General features: G+C 38.9%; 1 protein-coding gene across 1 annotated transcript in view; it reads right to left on the bottom strand.

Moving 5' to 3' along the window:
* Positions 1-20310, bottom strand: part of RFC1 (replication factor C subunit 1) — an 86986-nt gene extending 66676 nt beyond the window's left edge. Inside the window, exons 1-2 of the mRNA XM_047855456.1 lie at positions 20184-20310; positions 5474-5602 (exon numbers count right to left, since the gene is read on the bottom strand). Coding sequence (XP_047711412.1) covers positions 5474-5602; positions 20184-20186 — 132 coding nt within the window. The 5' untranslated portion in view covers positions 20187-20310. The remainder of the gene's footprint in view (positions 1-5473; positions 5603-20183) is intronic.
* Between the last annotated feature and the right edge of the window lie 2072 nt (positions 20311-22382).

Genomic DNA, 22382 nt, shown 5'->3' with positions numbered 1-22382 from the left:
GTTATGGAAAAAGAGGAAGCTGAGAAAAAGAGAGATAAAAAAATCCAGGAGTATGAGGGGAAAATTAGAGAACTAAGTGACACGCTAAAAAGAACTGAGAACTACCCTGAACGGGGGAAGGAAAAAGGCATTGAAATCCAAGAGGCACAGAGAACCCCCTTCAGACGTAACTTGAATCGATCCTCTGCACAACATATCATAGTCAAACTGGCAAAATACAAGGATAAAGAGAAAATTCTGAAAGCAACAAGGGATAAACATGCCCTAACTTATAAAGGGCGACCTATAAGACTCGTGACTCGTGACTGATCTCTCTTTTGAAACTTGGCAGGCCAGAAAGGATTGGCACGAGATCTTCAATGTATTGAACAGAAAAAATATGCAGCCAAGAATCCTTTATCCAGCAAGTCTGTCATTTAGAATAGAAGGAGACATAAAGGTCTTCCCAAACAAACAAAAACTGAAGGAATTTGTCACCACTAAACCAGCCCTACAAGAGATCCTAAGGGGGACCCTGTGAGACAAAGTACCAGAGACATCACTACAAGCATAAAACATACAGACATCACAATGACTCTAAACCCGTATCTTTCTATAATAACACTGAATGTAAATGGATTAAATGCGCCAACCAAAAGACACAGGGTATCAGAATGGATAAAAAAACAAGACCCATCTATTTGCTGTCTACAAGAGACTCATTTGAGACCTGAAGACACCTTTAGATTGAGAGTGAGGGGATGGAGAACTATTTATCATGCTACTGGAAGCCAAAAGAAAGCTGGAGTAGCCATACTTGTATCAGACAAACTAGACTTTAAATTAAAGGCTGTAACAAAAGATGAAGAAGGGCATTATATAATAATTACAGGGTCTATCCATCAGGAAGAGCTAACAATTATAAATGTCTATGCGCCGAATACCGGAGCCCCCAAATATATAAAACAATTACTCACAAACATAAGCAACCTTATTGATAAGAATGTGGTAATTGCAGGGGACTTTAACACTCCACTTACAGAAATGGATAGATCATCTAGACACATGGTCAATAAAGAAACAAGGGCCCTGAATAACACATTGGATCAGATGGACTTGACAGATATATTTAGAACTCTGCATCCCAAAGCAACAGAATATACTTTCTTCTCGAGTGCACATGGAACATTCTCCAAGATAGATCATATACTGGGTCACAAAACAGCCCTTCATAAGTATACAAGAATTGAAATTATACCATGCATACTTTCAGACCACAATGCCATGAAGCTTGAAATCAACCACAGGAAAAAGTCTGGAAAACCTCCAAAAACATGGAGGTTAAAGAACATCCTACTAAAGAATGAGTGGGTCAACCAGGCAATTAGAGAAGAAATTAAAAAATATATGGAAACAAACAAAAATGAAAATACAACAATCCAAACGCTTTAGGATGCAGCGAAGGCAGTCCTGAGAGGAAAATACATTGCAATCCAGGCCTATCTCAAGAAACAGGAAAAATCCCAAATACAAAATCTAACAGCACACCTAAAGGAACTAGAAGCAGAACAGCAAAGGCAGCCTAAACCCAGCAGAAGAAGAGAAATAATAAAGAGCAGAGCAGAAATAAACAATATAGAATCTAAAAAAACGGTAGAGCAGATCAACGAAACCAAGAGTTGGTTTTTTGAAAAAGTAAACAAAATTGATAAACCTCTAGCCAGGCTTCTCAAAAAGAAAAGGGAGATGACCCAAATAGATAAAATCATGAATGAAAATGGAATTATTACAACCAATCCCTCAGAGATACAAACAATCATCAGGGAATACTATGAAAAATTATATGCCAACAAATTGGACAACCTGGAAGAAATGGACAAATTCCTAAACACCCACACTCTTCCAAAACTCAATCAGGAGGAAATAGAAAGCTTGAACAGACCCATAACCAGCGAAGAAATTGAATCGGTTATCAAAAACCTCCCAACAAATAAGAGTCCAGGACCAGATGGCTTCCCAGGGGAGTTCTACCAGACGTTTAAAGCAGAGATAATACCTATCCTTCTCAAGCTATTCCAAGAATAGAAAGGGAAGGAAAACTTCCAGACTCATTCTATGAAGCCAGTATTACTTTGATTCCTAAACCAGACAGAGACCCAGTAAAAAAAGAGAACTACAGGCCAATATCCCTGATGAATATGGATGCAAAAATTCTCAATAAGATACTAGCAAATCGAATTCAACGGCATATAAAAAGAATTATTCACCATGATCAAGTGGGATTCATTCCTGGGATGCAGGGTTGGTTCAACATTCGCAAATCAGTCAACGTGATACATCACATTAATAAAAGATAAGAACCATATGATCCTGTCAATCGATGCAGAAAAGGCCTTTGACAAAATCCAGCACCGTTTCTTAATAAAAACCCTTGAGAAAGTCGGGATAGAAGGAACATACTTAAACATCATAAAAGCCATTTATGAAAAGCCCACAGCTAACATCATCCTCAATGGGGAAAAACTGAAAGCTTTTTCCCTGAGATCAGGAACACGACAGGGATGCCCACTCTCACCGCTGTTGTTTAACATAGTGCTGGAAGTTCTAGCATCAGCAATCAGACAACAAAAGGAAATCAAAGGCATCCAAATTGGCAAAGATGAAGTCAAGCTTTCGCTGTTTGCAGATGACATGATATTATACATGGAAAATCTGACAGACTCCACCAAAAGTCTGCTAGAACTGATACATGAATTCAGCAAAGTTGCAGGATACAAAATCAATGTACAGAAATCAGTTGCATTCTTATACACTAACAATGAAGCAACAGAAAGACAAATAAAGAAACTGATCCCATTCACAATTGCACCAAGAAGCATAAAATACCTAGGAATAAATCTAACCAAAGATGTAAAGGATCTGTATGCTGAAAACTATAGAAAGCTTATGAAGGTAATTGAAGAAGATATAAAGAAATGGAAAGACATTCCCTGCTCACAGATTGGAAGAATAAATATTGTCAAAATATCAATACTACCCAAAGCTACCTACACATTCAATGCAATCCCAATCAAAATTGCACCAGCATTCTTCTTGAAGCTAGAACAAGCAATTCTAAAATTCATATGGAACCACAAAAGGCCCCGAATAGCCAAAGGAATTTTGAAGAAGAAGACCAAAGCAGGAGGCATCACAATCCCTGATTTTAGCCTCTACTACAAAGCTGTCATCATCAAGACAGCATGGTATTGGCACAAAAACAGACACATAGACCAATGGAATAGAATAGAAACCCCAGAACTAGACCCACAAACATATGGCCAACTCATCTTTGACAAAGCAGGAAAGAACATCCAATGGAAAAAAGACAGTCTCTTTAACAAATGGTGCTGGGAGAACTGGACAGCAACATGCAGAAGGTTGAAACTAGACCACTTTCTCACACCATTCACAAAAATAAACTCAAAATGGATAAAGGACCTGAATGTGATTCAGGAAACCATCAAAACCCTAGAGGAGAAAGCAGGAAAAGACCTCTCTGACCTCAGCCGTAGCGCTCTCTTACTCGACACATCCCCAAAGGCAAGGGAATTAAAAGCAAAAATGAATTACTGGGACCTTATGAAGATAAAAAGCTTCTGCACAGCAAAGGAAACAACCAACAAAACTAAAAGGCAACCAACGGAATGGGAAAAGATATTCGCAAATGACATATCGGACAAAGGGCTAGTATCCAAAATCTATAAAGAGCTCACCAAACTCCACACCCGAAAAACAAATAACCCAGTGAAGAAATGGGCAGAAAACATGAATAGACACTTCTCTAAAGAAGACATCCGGATGGCCAACAGACACATGAAAAGATGCTCAACGTCGCTCCTCATCAGGGAAATACAAATCAAAACCACACTCAGATATCACCTCACACCAGTCAGAGTGGCCAAAATGAACAAATCAGGAGACTATAGATGCTGGAGAGGATGTGGAGAAACAGGAACCCTCTTGCACTGTTGGTGGGAATGCAAACTGGTGCAGCCACTCTGTAAAACAGTGTGGAGGTTCCTCAGAAAATTAAAAATAGACCTACCCTATGACCCAGGAATAGCACTGCTAGGAATTTACCCAAGGGATACAGGAGTACTGATGCATAGGGGCACTTGTACCCCAATGTTTATAGCAGCACTCTCAACAATAGCTAAATTGTGGAAAGAGCTTAAATGTCCATCAACTGATGAATGGATAAAGAAATTGTGGTTTATATACACAATGGAGTACTACATAGCAATGAGAAAGAACGAAATATGGCCCTTTGTAGCAACGTGGATGGAACTGGAGAGTGTGATGCTAAGTGAAATAAGCCATACAGAAAAAGACAGATACCATGTTTTCGCTCTTATGTGGATCCTGAGAAACTTAACAGAAACCCATGGGGGAGGGGAAGGAAAAAAAAAAAGAGGTTAGAGTGGGAGAGGGCCAAAGCTTAAGAGACTGTTAAAAACTGAGAACAAACTGAGGGTTGATGGGGGGTGGGAGGGAGGGGAGGGTGGGTGATGGGTATTGAGGAGGACACCTTTTGGGATGAGCACTGGGTGTTGTATGGAAACCAATTTGACAATAAATTTCATATATTGAAAAAAATAAATAAATAAAAATACAATACAATAAAATACATGTCTGTTTGGAGCAAAAATTATCACACTGAATGTGGAGTATTGGGGTGCCTGGGTGGCTCAGTCGGTTAAGCGTCCGACTTCAGCTCAGGTCACGATCTCGCGGTCTGTGAGTTTGAGCCCCGTGTCGGGCTCTGGGCTGACAGCTCTAAGCCTGGAGCCTACTTCCGATTCTGTGTTTCCCTCTCTCTCTGACCCTCCCCCGTTCATGCTCTGTCTCTCTCTGTCCCAAAAATAAATAAACGTTGAAAAAAAAATTTTTTTTTAAATAAATAAAAACGTTAAAAAATAAATAAATAAATAAATAAAAAATGAATGTGGAGTATTAACACATGTAGCTATAACACATATAGTTAAAACATAAAAGATGGTGGTAAACAGACCTGTAGAGTTGCAAAACTCTCATATCTTACACAAAATGGAACAATATTAACTCAGACACACTATTGTAGCCATCACCTGCCCTCTACAGTGACACTGTACCTTAACTTCTCTGAGGCCCAAGGAAGACAAGGAAAGAATAAAGCTTTCCTCCAAAGTTTTCCTTCACCAGAAGTCCAACACCTTTCACTTGGGGCTCATGTCTTTAAGAATAAACTTTGGTCTTAAAATACAAAGTTTTAACAACTGAAAAGGGTTCCATCTCTCCTATAGGAAAACAAGCAATGAATGCAGGAAGCTGTATTAATTAGAAATATACTTGTCTTCTTTCTCTGCAAAATGAGTTGAAATCTATATTCATTTCAGGCTCGCATAATATCAAGTCTAGGAACTGAATTTATTTAACTTTTTATACAATTCAATAAGGTATCTGGAAAACTGACCTTGATTTCCTTTATTCCTTTCTTTGCTTTTAAAGTTTCTTCAGCAGACTTTGTCTTCTCATTCTTCTTCACTGTGTCAGTCACAAGTTTCTTTCCACTTGGTATAACCCCAAAGAATTTCCGAATATCCTAAAAGCAAAAATGGACATGCATAAACAAACATTAACGGCACAAAATGTGAATTTCACTTGCAAACGGGGACACCTTACACACACTGGTTTGCCCTCAGCAATTTCTTCACAGTGCAATAACTCCACCATGTGCAGCAGCGTTCTTTTCATGTGCAAAAGTTTACTGATAAAATTACCTGGGTTAAGAACCATTCGCCTAATGAAAAATAGTTATTAATTCTCAGAATTTGGCAAAAGCAGGACAAAAATGAGCAATGAAATTGTTCTTAACAACAGCATAATTACTAAAGAGGCAAGTCATATGCGCATATTCATTCCCCGCCCCCCCCCCCCCCCCCCCCCCCCGCACAGTGAGAGAGAAGACAAATGTTGAAGAGTATAATCCTTGCCCATGGGATTTATACTCCAGTTTGAAAGAAGGATACCTTTCACAACCCTGATCATTTAAGGCTTAATAACTTAAAACTTAATCACTTAATAACTAAAAACCTTGAAGTTACTCTTCTTTATATGATTTTTCCAAATTCTGAAGTAAATATTTTATGCGTATTACAATATTCTCTTTAATTGCTCTATCCCTTTGTGTTAAGCTGAAATCAAATTAATCATAATGAAACATTTACAATGTAATTTACAATTAAAATCACTCACTTTTATCTTTTGCATACATATTCTTCCCTACCCTTTTAGATTTTACCTTTGAACACGGATGGTGTAGAGAACAGGAATAGATCTTGGAATCAGAAAGCCTCAGTATGAATCTCTACTCCACTGCTTTTTATGTGTGACCTTGGGCAGGTTACTTTAATCTGGCTTTTCATCAGTAAAGTGGGACTAATACTACCTACACTTTATGAGGATAATTAATGTTGGCTCAGTAAAAAGCTTCCCTTTCCCTCATTTATGAACTATTATTCCTTCATATCACTGAAACGTCTCTACTTACAATTATCTCTGCTCCCAGGCAAGGATATAAGGAACACAAAATAATGAGATCTGAATAAGGATCTGAATTCCTAAGAACTGGGTTCAAGAGCCAAGTATTCTCCTCTTCCTATCTTACGTTCCTGAGTTTTCAATCCTTTTAACCTGTTCCCTGTTCCTCTCTTTATTGTGGTGAGCAAAATGCCTGTTGAAAGTACTTTGCCGGGGCACCTGGGAGGCTCAGTCAGTTGAGCACTGACTCTTGATTTCAGCTCAGGTCATGATCTCAGGGTCACAGGATCAAGCCCCACTTTGGGCTCAGCACTGAGCATGGAGACTGCTTAAGATTCTCTCTGTCTCTGTCTCTCTCCCTCTCTGACCCTCTCCCCCACTCGTGTGCTCGCTCGCTCTCTCTCTCTCTCTCAAATACAAAAAAAATTCTTAAAGGTACTTTGTGAGGTGTAAGAAAGTTAACAATTCTTTCCTAGAACCTGGCAGTAAATATCATACTCTTAAAATGTCACAAATCCCAAATAAGCATGTTATGCACACACAAAAATAGCTTTGTGTCTAAGCAAATAAACAAAGCAGATAAATGAGGTACACAGACACCAAATTTCTTTTAAAAGATTATAGACCTCTCTGATTTTATGTTCTCTTTTGTAAACTGCTTAACACAGAAAAGTCACAAATCCATCCTAATAAAATCTAAAAAATATTGTTTACAGAATGAATACTTCACCTATGAGGCTAAGACATTTGTGTCAAGTGCTAAATAAAGAAAAATAGGCAATAAAGAAAGGCACAGTCTTCCATATAACTTACAAAAAACTGGGTTTGCGGTTGACAACTATTTACTTTATTGCTTCTGGAGGAAATGACAGTTTCACACCAGAGTTTCACTTTTAAAATTACCAACTGATTTTTCATTCAAATGGTGGTGACGGTTTGCACGCATGCATGCACCCTTACACACAGCACAACACGTGTACCATGGAAATACCAAAACTGAGTATTAATAATCAGGTTAAAGTCACTGCTGGTTTTCAAACTGTATTAGGCACACAAACGCTTACAACCACAAAAGAAAACAAAATATAATTCAGGAAATGGAATGGTTATATTAAGGCTCTCTGACTTTTGTGTTTCATACTCCTCAGCACTGTTACCTTTCCTTCCTAACTAATCCTTTCTATTCACATCCCTTTTCTCTTCCTTTTCTTTATTCTATCCTACTCTCTCACTCCCCACACCCTTATACTCTGATGGCAGCAGAACAGGCAAATAACAACATTCTGATCTATCCCAATACACACTGAAAATCTAAACTTTTGGAAAAGAATTTTCATCACAAGGAAAGCCAATTAACTCACACCTTTTAGGATTATCTCCAATATGAACAGCCATCTTGTATATAAACATCTAAAAGACAAGGGTCACTAATTTGGCCTTAGAGAGTGATTTCACTTTACCCTTCAATTAACATTCCCTAGTCTAGTACTCCCAGTTTTCAAACATTTCATGAAATGGCGAACAAGTCTAGTGGCTAATCATACTCCCAAATAATAGATCTAAACATCACTCTTGGGGCACCTGGGTGGCTTAGTCAGTTAAGCACCCAACTTTGGCTCAGGTCACGATCTCCCGGTTTGAGAGTTCAAGCCCCACATCAGACTCCATGCTGGCAGCTCAGAGCCTGGGGCCTGCTCCTGATTCTGTCTCTCCCTCTCTCTCTTTGCCCCTCCCCCGCTTGCACTGTCTCTCTCTTTCTCAAAAATAAACATTAAAAAAATTTTTTTAATTTAAACACCATTCTTGAATGCACAAAATAATTATTCCTGAGTATATGAGTAGAAGAGGGAACCGATTTTAATTTACTTTTATAATCTTGGCAAAGGGAACGTCTTCTAAGTATAACATCAAGGCTAGAAACCATCCATAAAGGAAGACAGATCTGACTACATAACAAGAAAAGATGCCATAAACAAAAGTTAAAATACAAGTAACTAACTTGAAAATATCTACAATATATGGTATATATATATAGGGTCCCTACAAACCAATAAGATAGCTGAGTAGAAAAATGAATTAAAGCTACTAGTAAGCAAATTATAAAAAATGCAAATAATCAACAAACAATAAGAGATGTTCAACTTCACAAATAATAATCAAATAAATTGAAGCTGGATTATTTTTCTCTAAATGTTAAAAGACTGATAATGCCCAGATTTGTCAAGGATATGGGGGAACAGATGCTCACAAACTATTCTGCTGTAAAAGTAAAAACTGGTATACTGGAGGACAAAAACTCATCTGGAAGGCAATCAGCAATACTTGTCACAATTTTAAATGTGCATATCCATTGTCCCAGGAAGTCCATTTCTAAAAGAAATGATAAAAGAAATAACATTATTTTTATTTGGGGAGACCAAAAAAAAAAAGTAATTAATTCTTCTTATTTTCTTCTTCAACAGTTACTAGTTGAACAAGTAATTCAGGTCAAATAAGGCAAAAACTTAGGCAAAAATCACATCAAAGTTAAAACAAATTTTAGCACAGATAGCTAATAACAAGTTTATGTGCTTTTACTTACAGCTACTGGACACAGATTTCTCTCTCTTGATGATTCTGTGGGTATATAAGGCAAATAGAATATCTCTGTTTTATAGATAAGTAAGTGGAATTAAGACAGACAAAGGCTTTCTATCAGTTTTGCCATTTAGTACCAGACACTTGGGATGAATTACATAACTTCTCTGCCTCTCAGTTTCCTCATGTTACCACCTGCCTCATAAAATTCCTGTGGGGATTAAGGTGGCACACCAAAAACCTCCACCACGGAACCTGGTCCTCCAAATCCCTTTCAGTTTTCCACTTGACCATGACTGCCCCTTCATAGTTTTCCTACAACTCTAAGGATCTATGCAAAGTAGCCATACCCCACAATTAGCAGTATGGCATTTCCCTTCTCATTCCTGACAAGTTTGTATGCTTAGAGGCGGGCACTGTGCCAGGGACTTAGAACACAAACAGGAAAATGCCCTCATGAAGCTACCTAGGAGTCAAATTAGTATATAAAGAATTAAATACAAAAGAATGCTAAGACAGAGCTTCTCACAAAACTAGAAGACAGGAACAACGAACACAGAGACCTTTCCAAAAGAAGCAACACCTGAATTGAGTCCTAAGATGATTAAATGAGATTTTTTTTAAGTAACCTCTACCCCCAACGTGGGGCTTGAACTCACAACCCCAAGACCGAGAGTCACATGCTGTACCGACTGAGCCAGCCAGACTATACTGTTGATAGTCATATAAATCTGAGTTTGAAAGCACTGCTGTTAAGTTCCATAGAGCAGGCCTAGCTCCCCACTCTATCTCAAGCACAGGGCCAGCACTTGAGATAATGTTGGATGAATGCAATGGGGCACCTGGCTGGCTCAGTCAGTAGAGTGTGTGTGCGGCTTTTGAGTTCAAGCCCCACACTGGGAGTGATTACTTAATAATAAAAGCTTTAAAACTATACGTATCGGTTGAACACATGAGCAGTTATTTCTTTACATCTGGGCTCCCTCCAAAAGAGAGGTTCTTGATTATGTAAAATGAAACTCATGGTAGATGTGTTTTTAAAAAATTGAGTATTAACATAATCTTTAATTGAGATTAATTTTTTGCTATGACTTTACCTATTGTTTTTGACTTTAAGAAATTTTAAGTGGGTATTAAATTAACACTTATTGTGTATTAATTCTGAAATAAATTATTAAAGTTGACCTATAATTAACCCTTGAAATATGGTACTCTCTTGTCATATTATAATATTGTGGCTACAAAAAACAAAATAGTTTCACTCTTTCTACAATATTTCCTCTTCTTCAAATTTGTTTTCGCCAAACTAGTTATCTTTTAGAAATCATATATATCTCTACATATAATCAATGTTAATGATACAGCAAAGTCTAGCACAGCCCTCAAGAAATTCTAAGATACCAGTGAGTAAAAAAGAAGTGTGATCTGAAAAATTTTTAAATAATCACAGGTTCTATCCAGGAAGAATTTTAAGAACCTGCATCAAATTCCTCTTTATTCCTTCATTCATTTATTCATTCAACAAATATTCACTGAGAGCCTTCTATGAACCACGAACTCTTCTCAGTGCTTGGAATAAACAAAACAGACAAAAGTCTCTGTTTCTGTGGAGGTTTCACTCTACTTTTCTATTCTTGGTCTTTCTGTCTTTAGAAAATAAAGCAAAACACAGGAAATAAAGAACAGACAATATAAAGCACAGAAAGGGAAAAGAAATAGAGAACATACGATTATGGAAGTATCTGCCTCTCCTACTTGCCCTGGAATCTGCTCAGTCTACCTAAGAGGCTGCTCCCAAGAAGTGAAAAAGCCCAATTCTATTCTTGGTTGTGTTGAGGAAGATGTGTGAAATTCTGAAGCCATAATAAGTGTAATCACATGAGTCCGAGACTACTCTTTCAATGAAATACTGTACTACAGAAAGTTTTCAGGTGTACCTGATCCAAAAGTACTAACCAACACCAGCAAAATTAAACAGAAAATGGAAATTAATTAATTTAGATTTTTAAAAAATAAGTTCTCCTTCAAACATGCATAATTGGAATAACTGAAACATTTAAAACTCTTTATGCCTGATCTAATGATTTATTTCAACATTTTGACATTTTCACCACGGTTAATATAGTCTGATTATGGTTTTTATTCATCCAGAAGTCAACTTTTTACAGCTGACTTCAGATCTAAAAAATCAAATTTACACTATTTCAATGAAGACTGAAATTAAGTTCAAATCTAAAACAGACCTACCAACCTAAATGTCCACCGACAGATGAACAAAGACCACATGGGGTTTACACACACACACACACACACACACACACATATGTGTATTATATTATATATATAATATTATAATAAATATTATATTACATATGTAATATAATACACATATATATATTATTCAGCCATAAAAATAATGAGATCTTGCCATTTATGACAACATGGATGGGCCTAGGGGGTATTATGCTAAGTGAAATTAAGTCAGACAGAAAGACAAATACCACATGATTTCACTTATATGTGAAATCTAAAAAACAAACAAAAAGCACAAAAAGACCATAAATACTGAGAACTGGTGGTTGCCAAAGGGAAGGGGGTTGAAGAGAGAGGCAAAATGTACAAAGGGAAGTGGGAGATATAGGCTTCTAGTTATGGAATGAATAAGTCACAGGGACAAAAAAGTACACCATACAGAATACAGTCAATGGTATTGCAATAGCATTTTATGGTGACACATGACAGCTAAGCGTGTGGTGAGCACAGCATATAGAGTTGTCAATTCACTATTTTCTACACCTGAAATGAACGTGTGTCAACTATACTTCAATTTAAAAAACAAATAATTGGGGGGCATCTGGGTGACTCTTGATTTCAGCTCAGGTCATGATCTTACGGTTTGTGGGATCAAGCCCCACACTAGGCTCTGCACTGACAGTGCAGAGGCTGCTCAGGATTCTCTCTCTGCCTCTCCCTTGCTCTCTCTCTCTCTCTCTCAAAATAAATAAATAAATAAATATATTTTTTTTAATAAATAATTGTGGGGCACCTGGATGGCTCAATAGGTTGAGCAACCAACTCTTGATTTCAGCTTAGGTCATAATCCTGGGATCATGGGATCAAGCTCCATGTTGGGCTTTGTGCTGATCATGGAGCCTGCTCGATATTCTTTCTCTCCCCCTCCGCTTCTCTCCCCCCCACTCGTGCTCTCTCTCTCTCTCAAAGCTAAAAATAAAAGCATTTAAAAAATAAATAGGGGCACCTGGGTAGCTCAGTCAGTTAAGCATCCAACTCTTGATTTAGCTCAGGTCATGATCTCACAGGCTTGTAAGATCAAGCCCCATGTTGGGCTCTGCACTGACAGCATAGAGCCTGCTTGGAATTCTCTCTCTCCCTCTCTGTCTCTGCCCCTCTCGCACTCCTGCTCTCTCTCTGTCAAAAATAACTAACTACACATTAAATAAATAAATAAATAAATAAATAAATAAATAAATAAATAAATAAATATTTAAGGAAATAAAAAATAATTTAAAAAAATAGACCTACCACATAATAAATACTGTATTTCTCTAGGCTATATTACTTATTGTCATTAAATGTTCAATAGATTAGAGGGGCGCCTGGCTGGCTCAGTCGGAAGAGCGTGCAACTTTTTTTTTTTTGATGTTTATTTTTTGGAGAGAAAGAGAGAGAGAGAGAGAACAAGCAGGGGAGAGGCAGAGAGAGAGGGAAATGCAGAATCTGAAAAAGGCTCCAGGCTCCGTGCTGTCAACACAGAGCCCAACACAGGGCTAGAACTCACGAGATCGTGACCTGAGCCGAAGTCAGACACTTAACCAATCAAGCCACCCAGGCGCCCCAGCATGTGACTCTTGATCTCAGGGTTGTAGACTCAAGCCCCATGTTGCGTGTAAAGATTACTTAAATAAACTTTAACAAAAATGTTCGATAGATTAAAGTAGAAAGGGCTAGAAAAGATGTTTTCATACCAGTAAATTTTCTATTCTAGTTAATTTCTCTTTTATTGGAAATAAAGTTTATTTGTACTTCATCAAATACTTATTAAAAATGTACCATGTGCCAGGCACTGTACAGCAGTTCCCTATCCTTGTGGCTCCTGTCCCTGCAAAACATACGCTAGTATAAGACGCTGTCAGTAACAGGTTGCCTATCTATTAATATCCAAAACGTGTGCCAAGTAAACAGAGGTGTGGTCTTTTCACTAAACACACCAGGGTTTTGTTTTGTTTTTTACACTTTTGTGGATCTGACAAAAGCTATGAATATTTTCCACAGAAATATGCAAAAACACAGTATAATAAAAATTTGTCCCCGGTTCCTGGCACAGAGCTCCTAAAAACCCTGGAATTTCCTAAGTGACAGAAGTGTCTTCTGTTATTTACAATCAGTCCTTTGGATCACACCTAAGTTTATACTAATGAGGCAACGTAGGATGGAAACTGGTCACTAGAAAGGCCAAGAATGGGAACTCTCAGCCCCACTCCTAGTTCTACAGGGAGAAGAGGTGGACTGAAGATTAGATTATAAAGACTCTTGAATAAGCAAGGTTCGATATTTGAAGAGCTTCTGGGTTGGTCAACATATCAAGTTGCTAGGAGGGTGGCATACCCAAAGACAGCACGGAAGCTCTGACCCCCCAACCCCCCATATCTTACCCTACAAACCTTCTCCTTCCCTTTAGCTGTTCCTGAGTTGTAGCCACATAATAAACCGGTAAATATAAGTAAAATGTTTCCCTGAGTTCTGTGAGCCACCATAGCAAATTATCAAACCTGAGGAGGAGGTCCTGAAAAGCCCTGACTTAGAGCCAGTCAGTCAGAAGTATAGGTGGACTAGGGCTTGTAACTGGCTTCTGAAGTGGGAGCCACTTTGTGGGACTGAGCCCCTTAACTTATGCAGTCTGCACTAAATCTGAATAGTGTCGGAAGTAAACTGAACTGTAGGACACCCAGTTAGTATCAAGAGAACTAGAGAACTGACTGATGGCAAAAAACACCCCACACACATACAAAACTTTGCGTGTAATCTAAAATTCAGGGGTTTTCCCTGAAACCTACTAATGGTTCTCCATGAATCCGAAATCAAAAACTTCTGATCCACATACACTCAAGCTAACTCACATCCATCTCAACCTCAGTACCAAGTATATACACACTGATACCTCCTAAAGCTCTCCTCAATCTCTCCACCCCACACCTCCCCTAAGTTCCATATCACGTAGCCAATAGTCTGCCGATACATCTCTGTCCAAATGCCCCAAAGATACCTCCAATCCATAATGTCCAAAACTAAGCTCGTATTTCTGTGGGACTTGCTTCTCTCCCTTTATTCCCCACCTCAATGCATAGCACCACCATTCACCCAAAACAGAAACCTGGGTACTGTTTTTCCTCCTCACTCTGACTCTCCACCTATTCATCCTATCTCTCAATTATTGTCCCCTTCCCTCTTTTTCTTTTGCCAATGCCCAGAGTCAAGGCATCATTTATTTACTTCTTTAATAAACCCTTGAATAGGACTTGCTCTGTGCCAAGCAATAATTTAAGCACTTTAAAAACATTTACTCATTTAATCCTCATAACAACCCCATGACTTTTTTAACTTCAACTCCAGAATTAAAAAAATTGAGAATGCCAACAAGATATTCTCTAGTAAAAGTTTTGAAATTTAAGATGCTCTTAAACGTAAGCAAAAAAAGACTTCTTGCATTTTCTACCTTAAGGTGTAACTAACAATTCTACAACACTATTAGAGAGAAGCATCACCTAGTAGACAGCCCAAATGCAATTTTAACATACATAAGCCAAGACAAAATACCCAACTTTGCCAAGTACTCAAAAAAAAAAAAAAAAATCTTGCATTTTTAGAGTCCTTTACCTGTACCAAGAAGTTTCCAACTTGGTTCATTATATAAATCCACTAGTAGAGTTAGAGATGAAAAAAATTTTTGCAATAAATACTCCTAAACCCATACAGAAGTAAGCTTTCACTGACCTCTAGCTTTAGAAGGTCAAAGTACAAAAGCCACTATATATTTACTTTGAAGTATAATCAAAACCTTCAAGTTACTTTTTTCCACTGCTGATGAGCTCAACCAACAAACAAGTTATATTTGCCTATCAAAAATGCAAAAAGAAAACAAATTATGTCACTCTGTTCACTTATCTTTGAAAGGTACAGGATTTTATGCAAAGTAAGTATGGCAGTGCTCTGTAGAGTAGTTGCCACAATGTATCTTGGCTTCACTTCTCTACTTTGAAAGTAACCAAGAAATATAGATATTTCTGATTAATATTTTTAAGTCAACCACCAAATCCACAAGAAGAAACTGATTATCAACAAACTTCACAAAACCTGTCCAAATATAAGAATCTTTTATCCTGAAAAACACTAATATACAAATTATATATCTGACTAATATACACAATGATTTAACTGGTAGCACAGCATAGACAAGCTGTGGAATAAAGTATTTAAAACTATATTGAGGTCTTACACTTTGAAAGCAAAAAGTTGTTAGAATGCTTTCCCTGAGATCAGGAAAAAGATGCAACCACTCCCATCACTTCTATTCAACACTTGTGAAGGTTCCAGCAAAAGCATTTAGGCAATAAAAAGAGAGAGACAGAGAGATAAAAGGTACCTAGATTGGACAGGATGAAGTAAAACTATCTCTATTTACAGATGAAATGATCTTATATAGAAAAAAATCCTAAGGAATCCACGAAAAAAAACTATTAAAACTACTACATGAGTTCATCAAGGTTGCAGAATACAGATCAATATACAAAAGTTTCTACACTTTTGCAGTGAACAATCCAAAATTGAAATTAAGAAAACAATTCCATTTACAATATCATCAAAAAGAACAAAATACTTAGAAGTAAACCTAATAAAAGTGTAAAACCTATACTCTGAAAACTATAAAACATTGTTTAAAGAAATTAAAGACGTAAACAAATGAAAGGATAGTCCATGTTCATGGATCAGAAGACATTCTATTGTTAAGAGGGCAATACTCCCCCAAATGATCCACAGATTCAACATCATCACTATGAAATCCCAGCTGGCTTCTTTGCTGATTCTAAAATTCATGTGGAAAGTCAAGGGACCCAGAACACACAAAACAATCTTGAAAAATAACAAAGTTGAAGAACTCATACTTCCTGATTTCAAAACTTACCACAAAGGGCGGGGGGGGGGGGGGGGGGGGAGGGCAGGCAGGGACTTACCACAAAACTACAGTAAAAAAGACAGTGTGTTACTAGCACTAAGATAGATAGGTAAATAGGTAGATAGGTAGATAGGTAGATAGGTAGGTAGGTAGGTAGGTAGGTAGGTAGATAGATAGATAGAGATAGATAGATAGATAGATAGATAGAGGAAAAGTACAGAGAATTAAGAAAAAAAAATCCTCACACTTATGGTCACTTGATTCTTAACTAGAGAGCCAAGATAATTCAATGGGAAAAGAAATGTCTGCAAATGGTACAGGAACAACTATCCACATGCAAAAGAATAAACATGAACCCCTACTTCACACCCTATACAAAATATTAACTCAGGACGCCTGGGTGGCTCAGTTAGTTGAGTATCTGACTCTTGATTTCAGCTCAGGTCATAATCTCGGGGTCATAGGATGGAGCCCCACATCCAGCTCCGTGCTGAGCATGGAACCTGCTTAAGATTCTCTCTTTCTCTCCCTCTATACCCCTCTCTCCCTCCTGCTCACTCTCTCTCTAAAATAAAAAATAAAATTTAGGGGGCGCCTGGGTGGCGCAGTCAGTTAAGCGTCCGACTTCAGCCAGGTCACGATCTCTTGGTCCGTGAGTTCGAGCCCCGCATCAGGCTCTGGGGCTGATGGCTCGGAGCCTGGAGCCTGTTTCCGATTCTGTGTCTCCCTCTCTCTCTGCCCCTCCCCCGTTCATGCTCTGTCTCTCTCTGTCCCAAAAATAAATAAACGTTGAAAAAAAATTTAAAAATAATTTAAAAAATAAAAAATAAATAAAATAAATAAAATTTAAAAATTAACTCAAAATGGATCAAGGTTAAAGGTGAGAGGTAAAACTTTTAGAAGAAGACAGGCATAAATCTTCATGACCTTGGATTAGGCAATGGTTTCTTAGATCAACATCAAAAGCTCTGAGGAAGTGATAACAGGCTTGAGTAATAAGAAAAAGGCAGACATGTGAGGAAGGATGTGAACAAGGAGATGAAATAGCAAGAACAAGAGCAGAGACAGAACCAGCCCAATACACTCAAAAGACAGAGAGCTAAGAGAGGTAGGTAGGGGCCTTAAAGGTCAACTACGACTACATATGGCAAAAACTACACTATAATAGGGTGACAGCACTAGTCCAGGGGGAGCATTCATATAGTAAAACTCAATGCAAAAGGTATCCCCTAAAATGGGGCATGAAGCAACTCAGATGTATTTAGACATGACAGCTCTTCAAACAGGCTATACTCTAGGTCTCATGTGTGTTTAATTCAACCTTATGCATATGTTCAATAAATTATACCAGCCAACAAATTACATATGCTGATTTCTTAAAAATGGCATCTCAGGTTTCATTCACATTTTGAGCATGTTATTAAATTCTAATAGCAACCAAATTGTTGACATGACTGCTTTTCTATTCTTTTTATCTTTAATTTTGTTTCAATTCCTTTAATAGACATTATGTTCACATGGTTAAAAATTCAAGAGTAAAAAAGTCTGCTTCTGATCCTGCCTCTCAGACACATATTTCCCATCTTCGGAGGTAGCAAATGTTATCAGTTCCTTGTATATCCTTTCACACTTCAAATAAAAGTGTGTATATTCTTTTCTCTCTTTCTCTGCATAAAGTGAAACTTTACATACTGTCCTACACCCTTGTTTTTTAACTAAATTATCTTGACAACTGCTTTATATCAGGGCATAAAGTTTTCTCTTTTTTAATGTTACGGAGTATTGGATTTTGTAGATATAGTATTTTACCCCTTTATTGATAACTTCAGTTAGAAATATTTAAGAAAAAAAAATGTAGCCCCCAGGGTAAGAGTTGTAAACGTCTGTGGAAGGGCTTCAGAAGATATGCAAATTCTCTTAAATGTTGTATACATGCCCATATGTATTTCTGTGGGCAGAAAATTTGCATACCACTCACCACACTATCAAAGGGAACTGTGACCCAAAGTTAAAAACTACTGTATTACAATATAACTTGTGCCTAGGTGTTCAATAAATCTACACTGAACAAATTTTAGTCTGGGGTTTTGCTAACTGTTGTACTAGAGACAGAAAGACTAAATTAAATACCAATGCAATCCAAAATTCTTATCTATGTTATAGACCTTTCCCTTCAGCAAAGAGCAAAACTGACTCATCTGACCCCTATTTTCATCTGCATGCGAACAGAAGTACTAAGATAGAAAAGAACCAAAACTTAAAGTCCTTGAATGATCAAAAGTTGACTATATAAACCATTGTTCACTGTAACTGACAACATCAGAGGCATCTTTGATACCCTTAAACTATGCAATGTTCCAGAGTCCTTCCTAATAAAATTAGATCATTGGTAGTCACATAGTAGTATACGTCCACATGCTAGGTGCCACAAAAAAAGCTTTACACATATTACCCTGTTTAATCCTCAAGCTAATCACTTAAGACAGCTATATTTTGCCCCTTTTTACAGTTAAGAAAAACACAAGCTTAAAAAAGTTAAAGTTAAGCTATTTACTCAAACCAAATAAAATCCACCACCACAAAACTACCAAATGGCAGAGCAAGACTAAATTATCGCCTTACTCTTAACCTTCAAGACTCCAAATGTCATCAACTTTCCACAATACTATAGTGCCTTAAGTCCAATATTAATTATAATCATTTTAGGGAGGCAGTATAATGTAGTGGTCAGAAAAACCGAGGTTCCTACTCTAGTTCAACCACTTATTAGTTGTATGACAAACTGTTTAAACTCTAAAAGCCTCCTTCAGCATCCGTAAAACTAGATTGCTGAGAGGTTTAAGTGAGAAAGGTATATAAAACAAACAGCTCACACACTGATATTTGGTGCAAGGTGGCTATTATTTTATCCCTTTTTTATGAGAAAAAAACACTAAGGGCTGCAAGGTTTCCCAATGTGGCATAAAAATTTTCCCTCCAGGATGCTGGTGTTATGATAAGGTAAAAAATAGTTGAAAAAATTACGTCGGATTATGAAGTAGATTCTGGCTTAACAGATCATCATAAATTGTCCTTTAAATATTTCAAACACATATCTGTATCTATTTCCATACCAGCATGAACGTCTGTTTTAATACCTGCATAATCATTTCACGCTCAATTGATATGCTTTATGCACAATTATACAGAGGTGTGTTTTTATAAGATTATTTTTAACATCAGGTGATAAGCGATGACAGCTGTCAGATATATTGTATCTGTCTTTACCTCCAGTGTTGTTAGGGTTTGGGTCCCCCCCCCCCCCCCCGGTAAACCGTGTTATCCCTTTGGCTTCTACCAATTCATTTAAACAAAATAAAGCATCCTCCCTAAGCCTTCGGTCTCAAACGGCTCTGTGATGAGCGTTTCGTGGCGCTATTAATGACGAAAGTTCAAGGCCTAACACAACTTACAAAAAAGGAAAGTTTGTTACATTTTTCTCCGCCTTGAACGAGGGCTTGAAATCAATGCTTTAAGCAGGACGCAAAGAGAGGTTTCGGGCAACGCCAAACAGGAAAACAACTTTATCGCCAAGCCCCCCAAATCACCTTCTTTACTCTCTTCCTTCCTCCCTTCCCCCAAGAGTAAAAAAAAGTGAAACTGCGGCGCAGCACCAAAGGCCTGAGCGCAGCCTGCTGCCGAGAGCAGAAACCCCGCGGTCCCAGGAAAGCTGTGCGACCAGTGCCAGATTTTTGGCCCCTTCCGTGCCTTCGCTCCCCTTCGGAGCCCCGCACCGCCGTCCTCCCCCACCCTGCATTCCAAAAGTGCCCGGTCCACACCCAGCCTGCAAACTCTCCCAAGCCCCCGAGCTGCACAGCCTCCCCCAGGGACTCACCATCGCAGCCCACGGACTACGGCGCGGGCGGGCAGGCCGGTGGGCTGGGGAATCCGTTACCGGGACTCGGGATCCATTCGCGCCAACAACTTCTCCCGCGAAGTGGAAGGTGGTGGGGGACGCGGCGCCCGGTGATGACGTCAGAAGGCGCGCAGCTTCACTTTGGCCCAGGCGGGAGGCGGGAGGTGCGACGTCGGCCCAGGTGACGCCCCGCAGGCCGGCGGGCCGCTGCCATCGCGAGGAGGTACGGGACCGGGGTCCGCGCGCAGGTTTGCGCCTTGGGCTTTTGGTGGGAGCCCTCAAATGGAGCTTCCGAGGTTGATGTACTAAGGCGGGCAAACGGGGATTCTCCCAATTACACGTCTCTAGGGTGCACTGCCTTGCACCAGCTTTCAGGTGTTTCAATTACCACCAGCGATGAAGATAAACATTTCAGATGTCGTTTTGCACATTACATTTTAATATCTATTCTGAAACAAGAATTTCACCGGAGAGTAGTTATCCCGATTTTTTTTTTTTAATGTTTGACCCACCGAATTGGAGTTTCTGCCTGCTAAGTGGAAACCCACAGTTTGAAAGCCGGGCTAAAAGACCATTTTAAATGTTTATTTTTGATAGAGAAAGCACGAACAGGGGAGAGGCAGAATGAGACAGAATCCCAAGCAGGCTCCACCCTGTCAGTGCAGAGCCCAACACTGACTCAAACTCACTAACCGTGAGATAATGACCTGAGCAGAAATCAAGAGTCTGACGCTTAACCCACTGATCCACCCAGGCCCCCTAAAGGACAGTTTCATATTGTGTAATTCCAGAACAGAAAAGACTTTGGTAAAATCATCTAGTCATCAACACCCACTCCACTTTATAAGTGAAAAATATAATGCCCGAAAAAGCTAAAGGGTCCACAGATGGCTCTAGGGCGTCTAAATTCCCAAACCTGCACTAAGTTCAGCAGAGCGGTTGTGTGTGTGAGACCAAGGCATAAACAAGGTGCATCACAGAAAAACAATGATCCCAAAAGCTTTGGGGTAATCAAGTTTCATATTAATAGATAAGCAACTGAATTGTGGAGTAGAATGCGACATTTGCATACAATTTTAAGAGAAAACACCGGACTCTAAGGAGTTTAGTGAAGAGAGCAGTATCTCCAGGTTTGGCCCTAGACTTTCAGATCTTTACCCACCCATCCTCCCCTTCAGGTCTTGCATTTTATGACACCAATATCTCTACAACGAAAGATAGCAAAGCCTTCTGGAATACAACAGAGGTTAAAGGTGGAGAGCCTGTATTTATCAAATGCCAGTGTAATATGTGCCAGGCATGCAGCTATGGACTATCCTAGTTCAGCTCATCTAATAGCCGCCGTGACACTAGCTACTATTATTCTCCCCAATTTACAAAGGAGTAAACTATTACTCCTGAACAGAGAGAGCCCTGTTGCGTCAGACCATCTGCAGCCAGTATGGTAGGGCTCCCAGCCCCACCACATGCTATGGGCAAGATACTATGCCTCAGTTTCTTCATGCATAAAATAAGGATGATAGTAGTACTTCATAGGGTTATTATAGAACATTACTCTTGGCTTAAGATAATAATATTTTTGTCAGCTATTACCATTATTGTTACACAAGGCTAGGTATTATCAAGGGAGATAGGTATAAAAATGAACTTATGCACTCCATAATTTTTTAATGTTTATTTTTGAAAGAGAGAGAGAGAGAGAGAGAGAGAGAACAAGTGGGGGAGGGGCAGAGAGAGAGGACAGAGCATCCAAAGCAGGCTCCTCACTGACTGCAGAGGGCACAATGCTGGGCTCAAACTCACGAACCATGAGATCGTGACGTGAGCCTAAGTTGGACACTTAGCCGACTGAGCCATGCGGGCGCCCCTTGCACTCCATAATTTTGCTTAGGGAAATACTTGATAGGGGAGGAGGGGTGTCATTAGAAACTGAAAAATAGGGGCGCCTGGGTGGCGCAGTCGGTTAAGCATCCGACTTCAGCCAGGTCACGATCTCGCGGTCCGTGAGTTCGAGCCCCGCGTCAGGCTCTGGGCTGATGGCTGAGAGCCTGGAGCCTGTTTCCGATTCTGTGTCTCCCTCTCTCTCTGCCCCTCCCCCGTTCATGCTCTGTCTCTCTGTGTCCCAAAAATAAATAAACGTTGAAAAAAAAATTAGAAACTGAAAAATCAATGAAAACT

Source organism: Prionailurus viverrinus, chromosome B1 (assembly GCF_022837055.1).
Source record: "Prionailurus viverrinus isolate Anna chromosome B1, UM_Priviv_1.0, whole genome shotgun sequence".
Classification (NCBI taxonomy): domain Eukaryota; kingdom Metazoa; phylum Chordata; class Mammalia; order Carnivora; family Felidae; genus Prionailurus; species Prionailurus viverrinus.
This window is presented reverse-complemented; position numbering and strand designations above follow the sequence as displayed.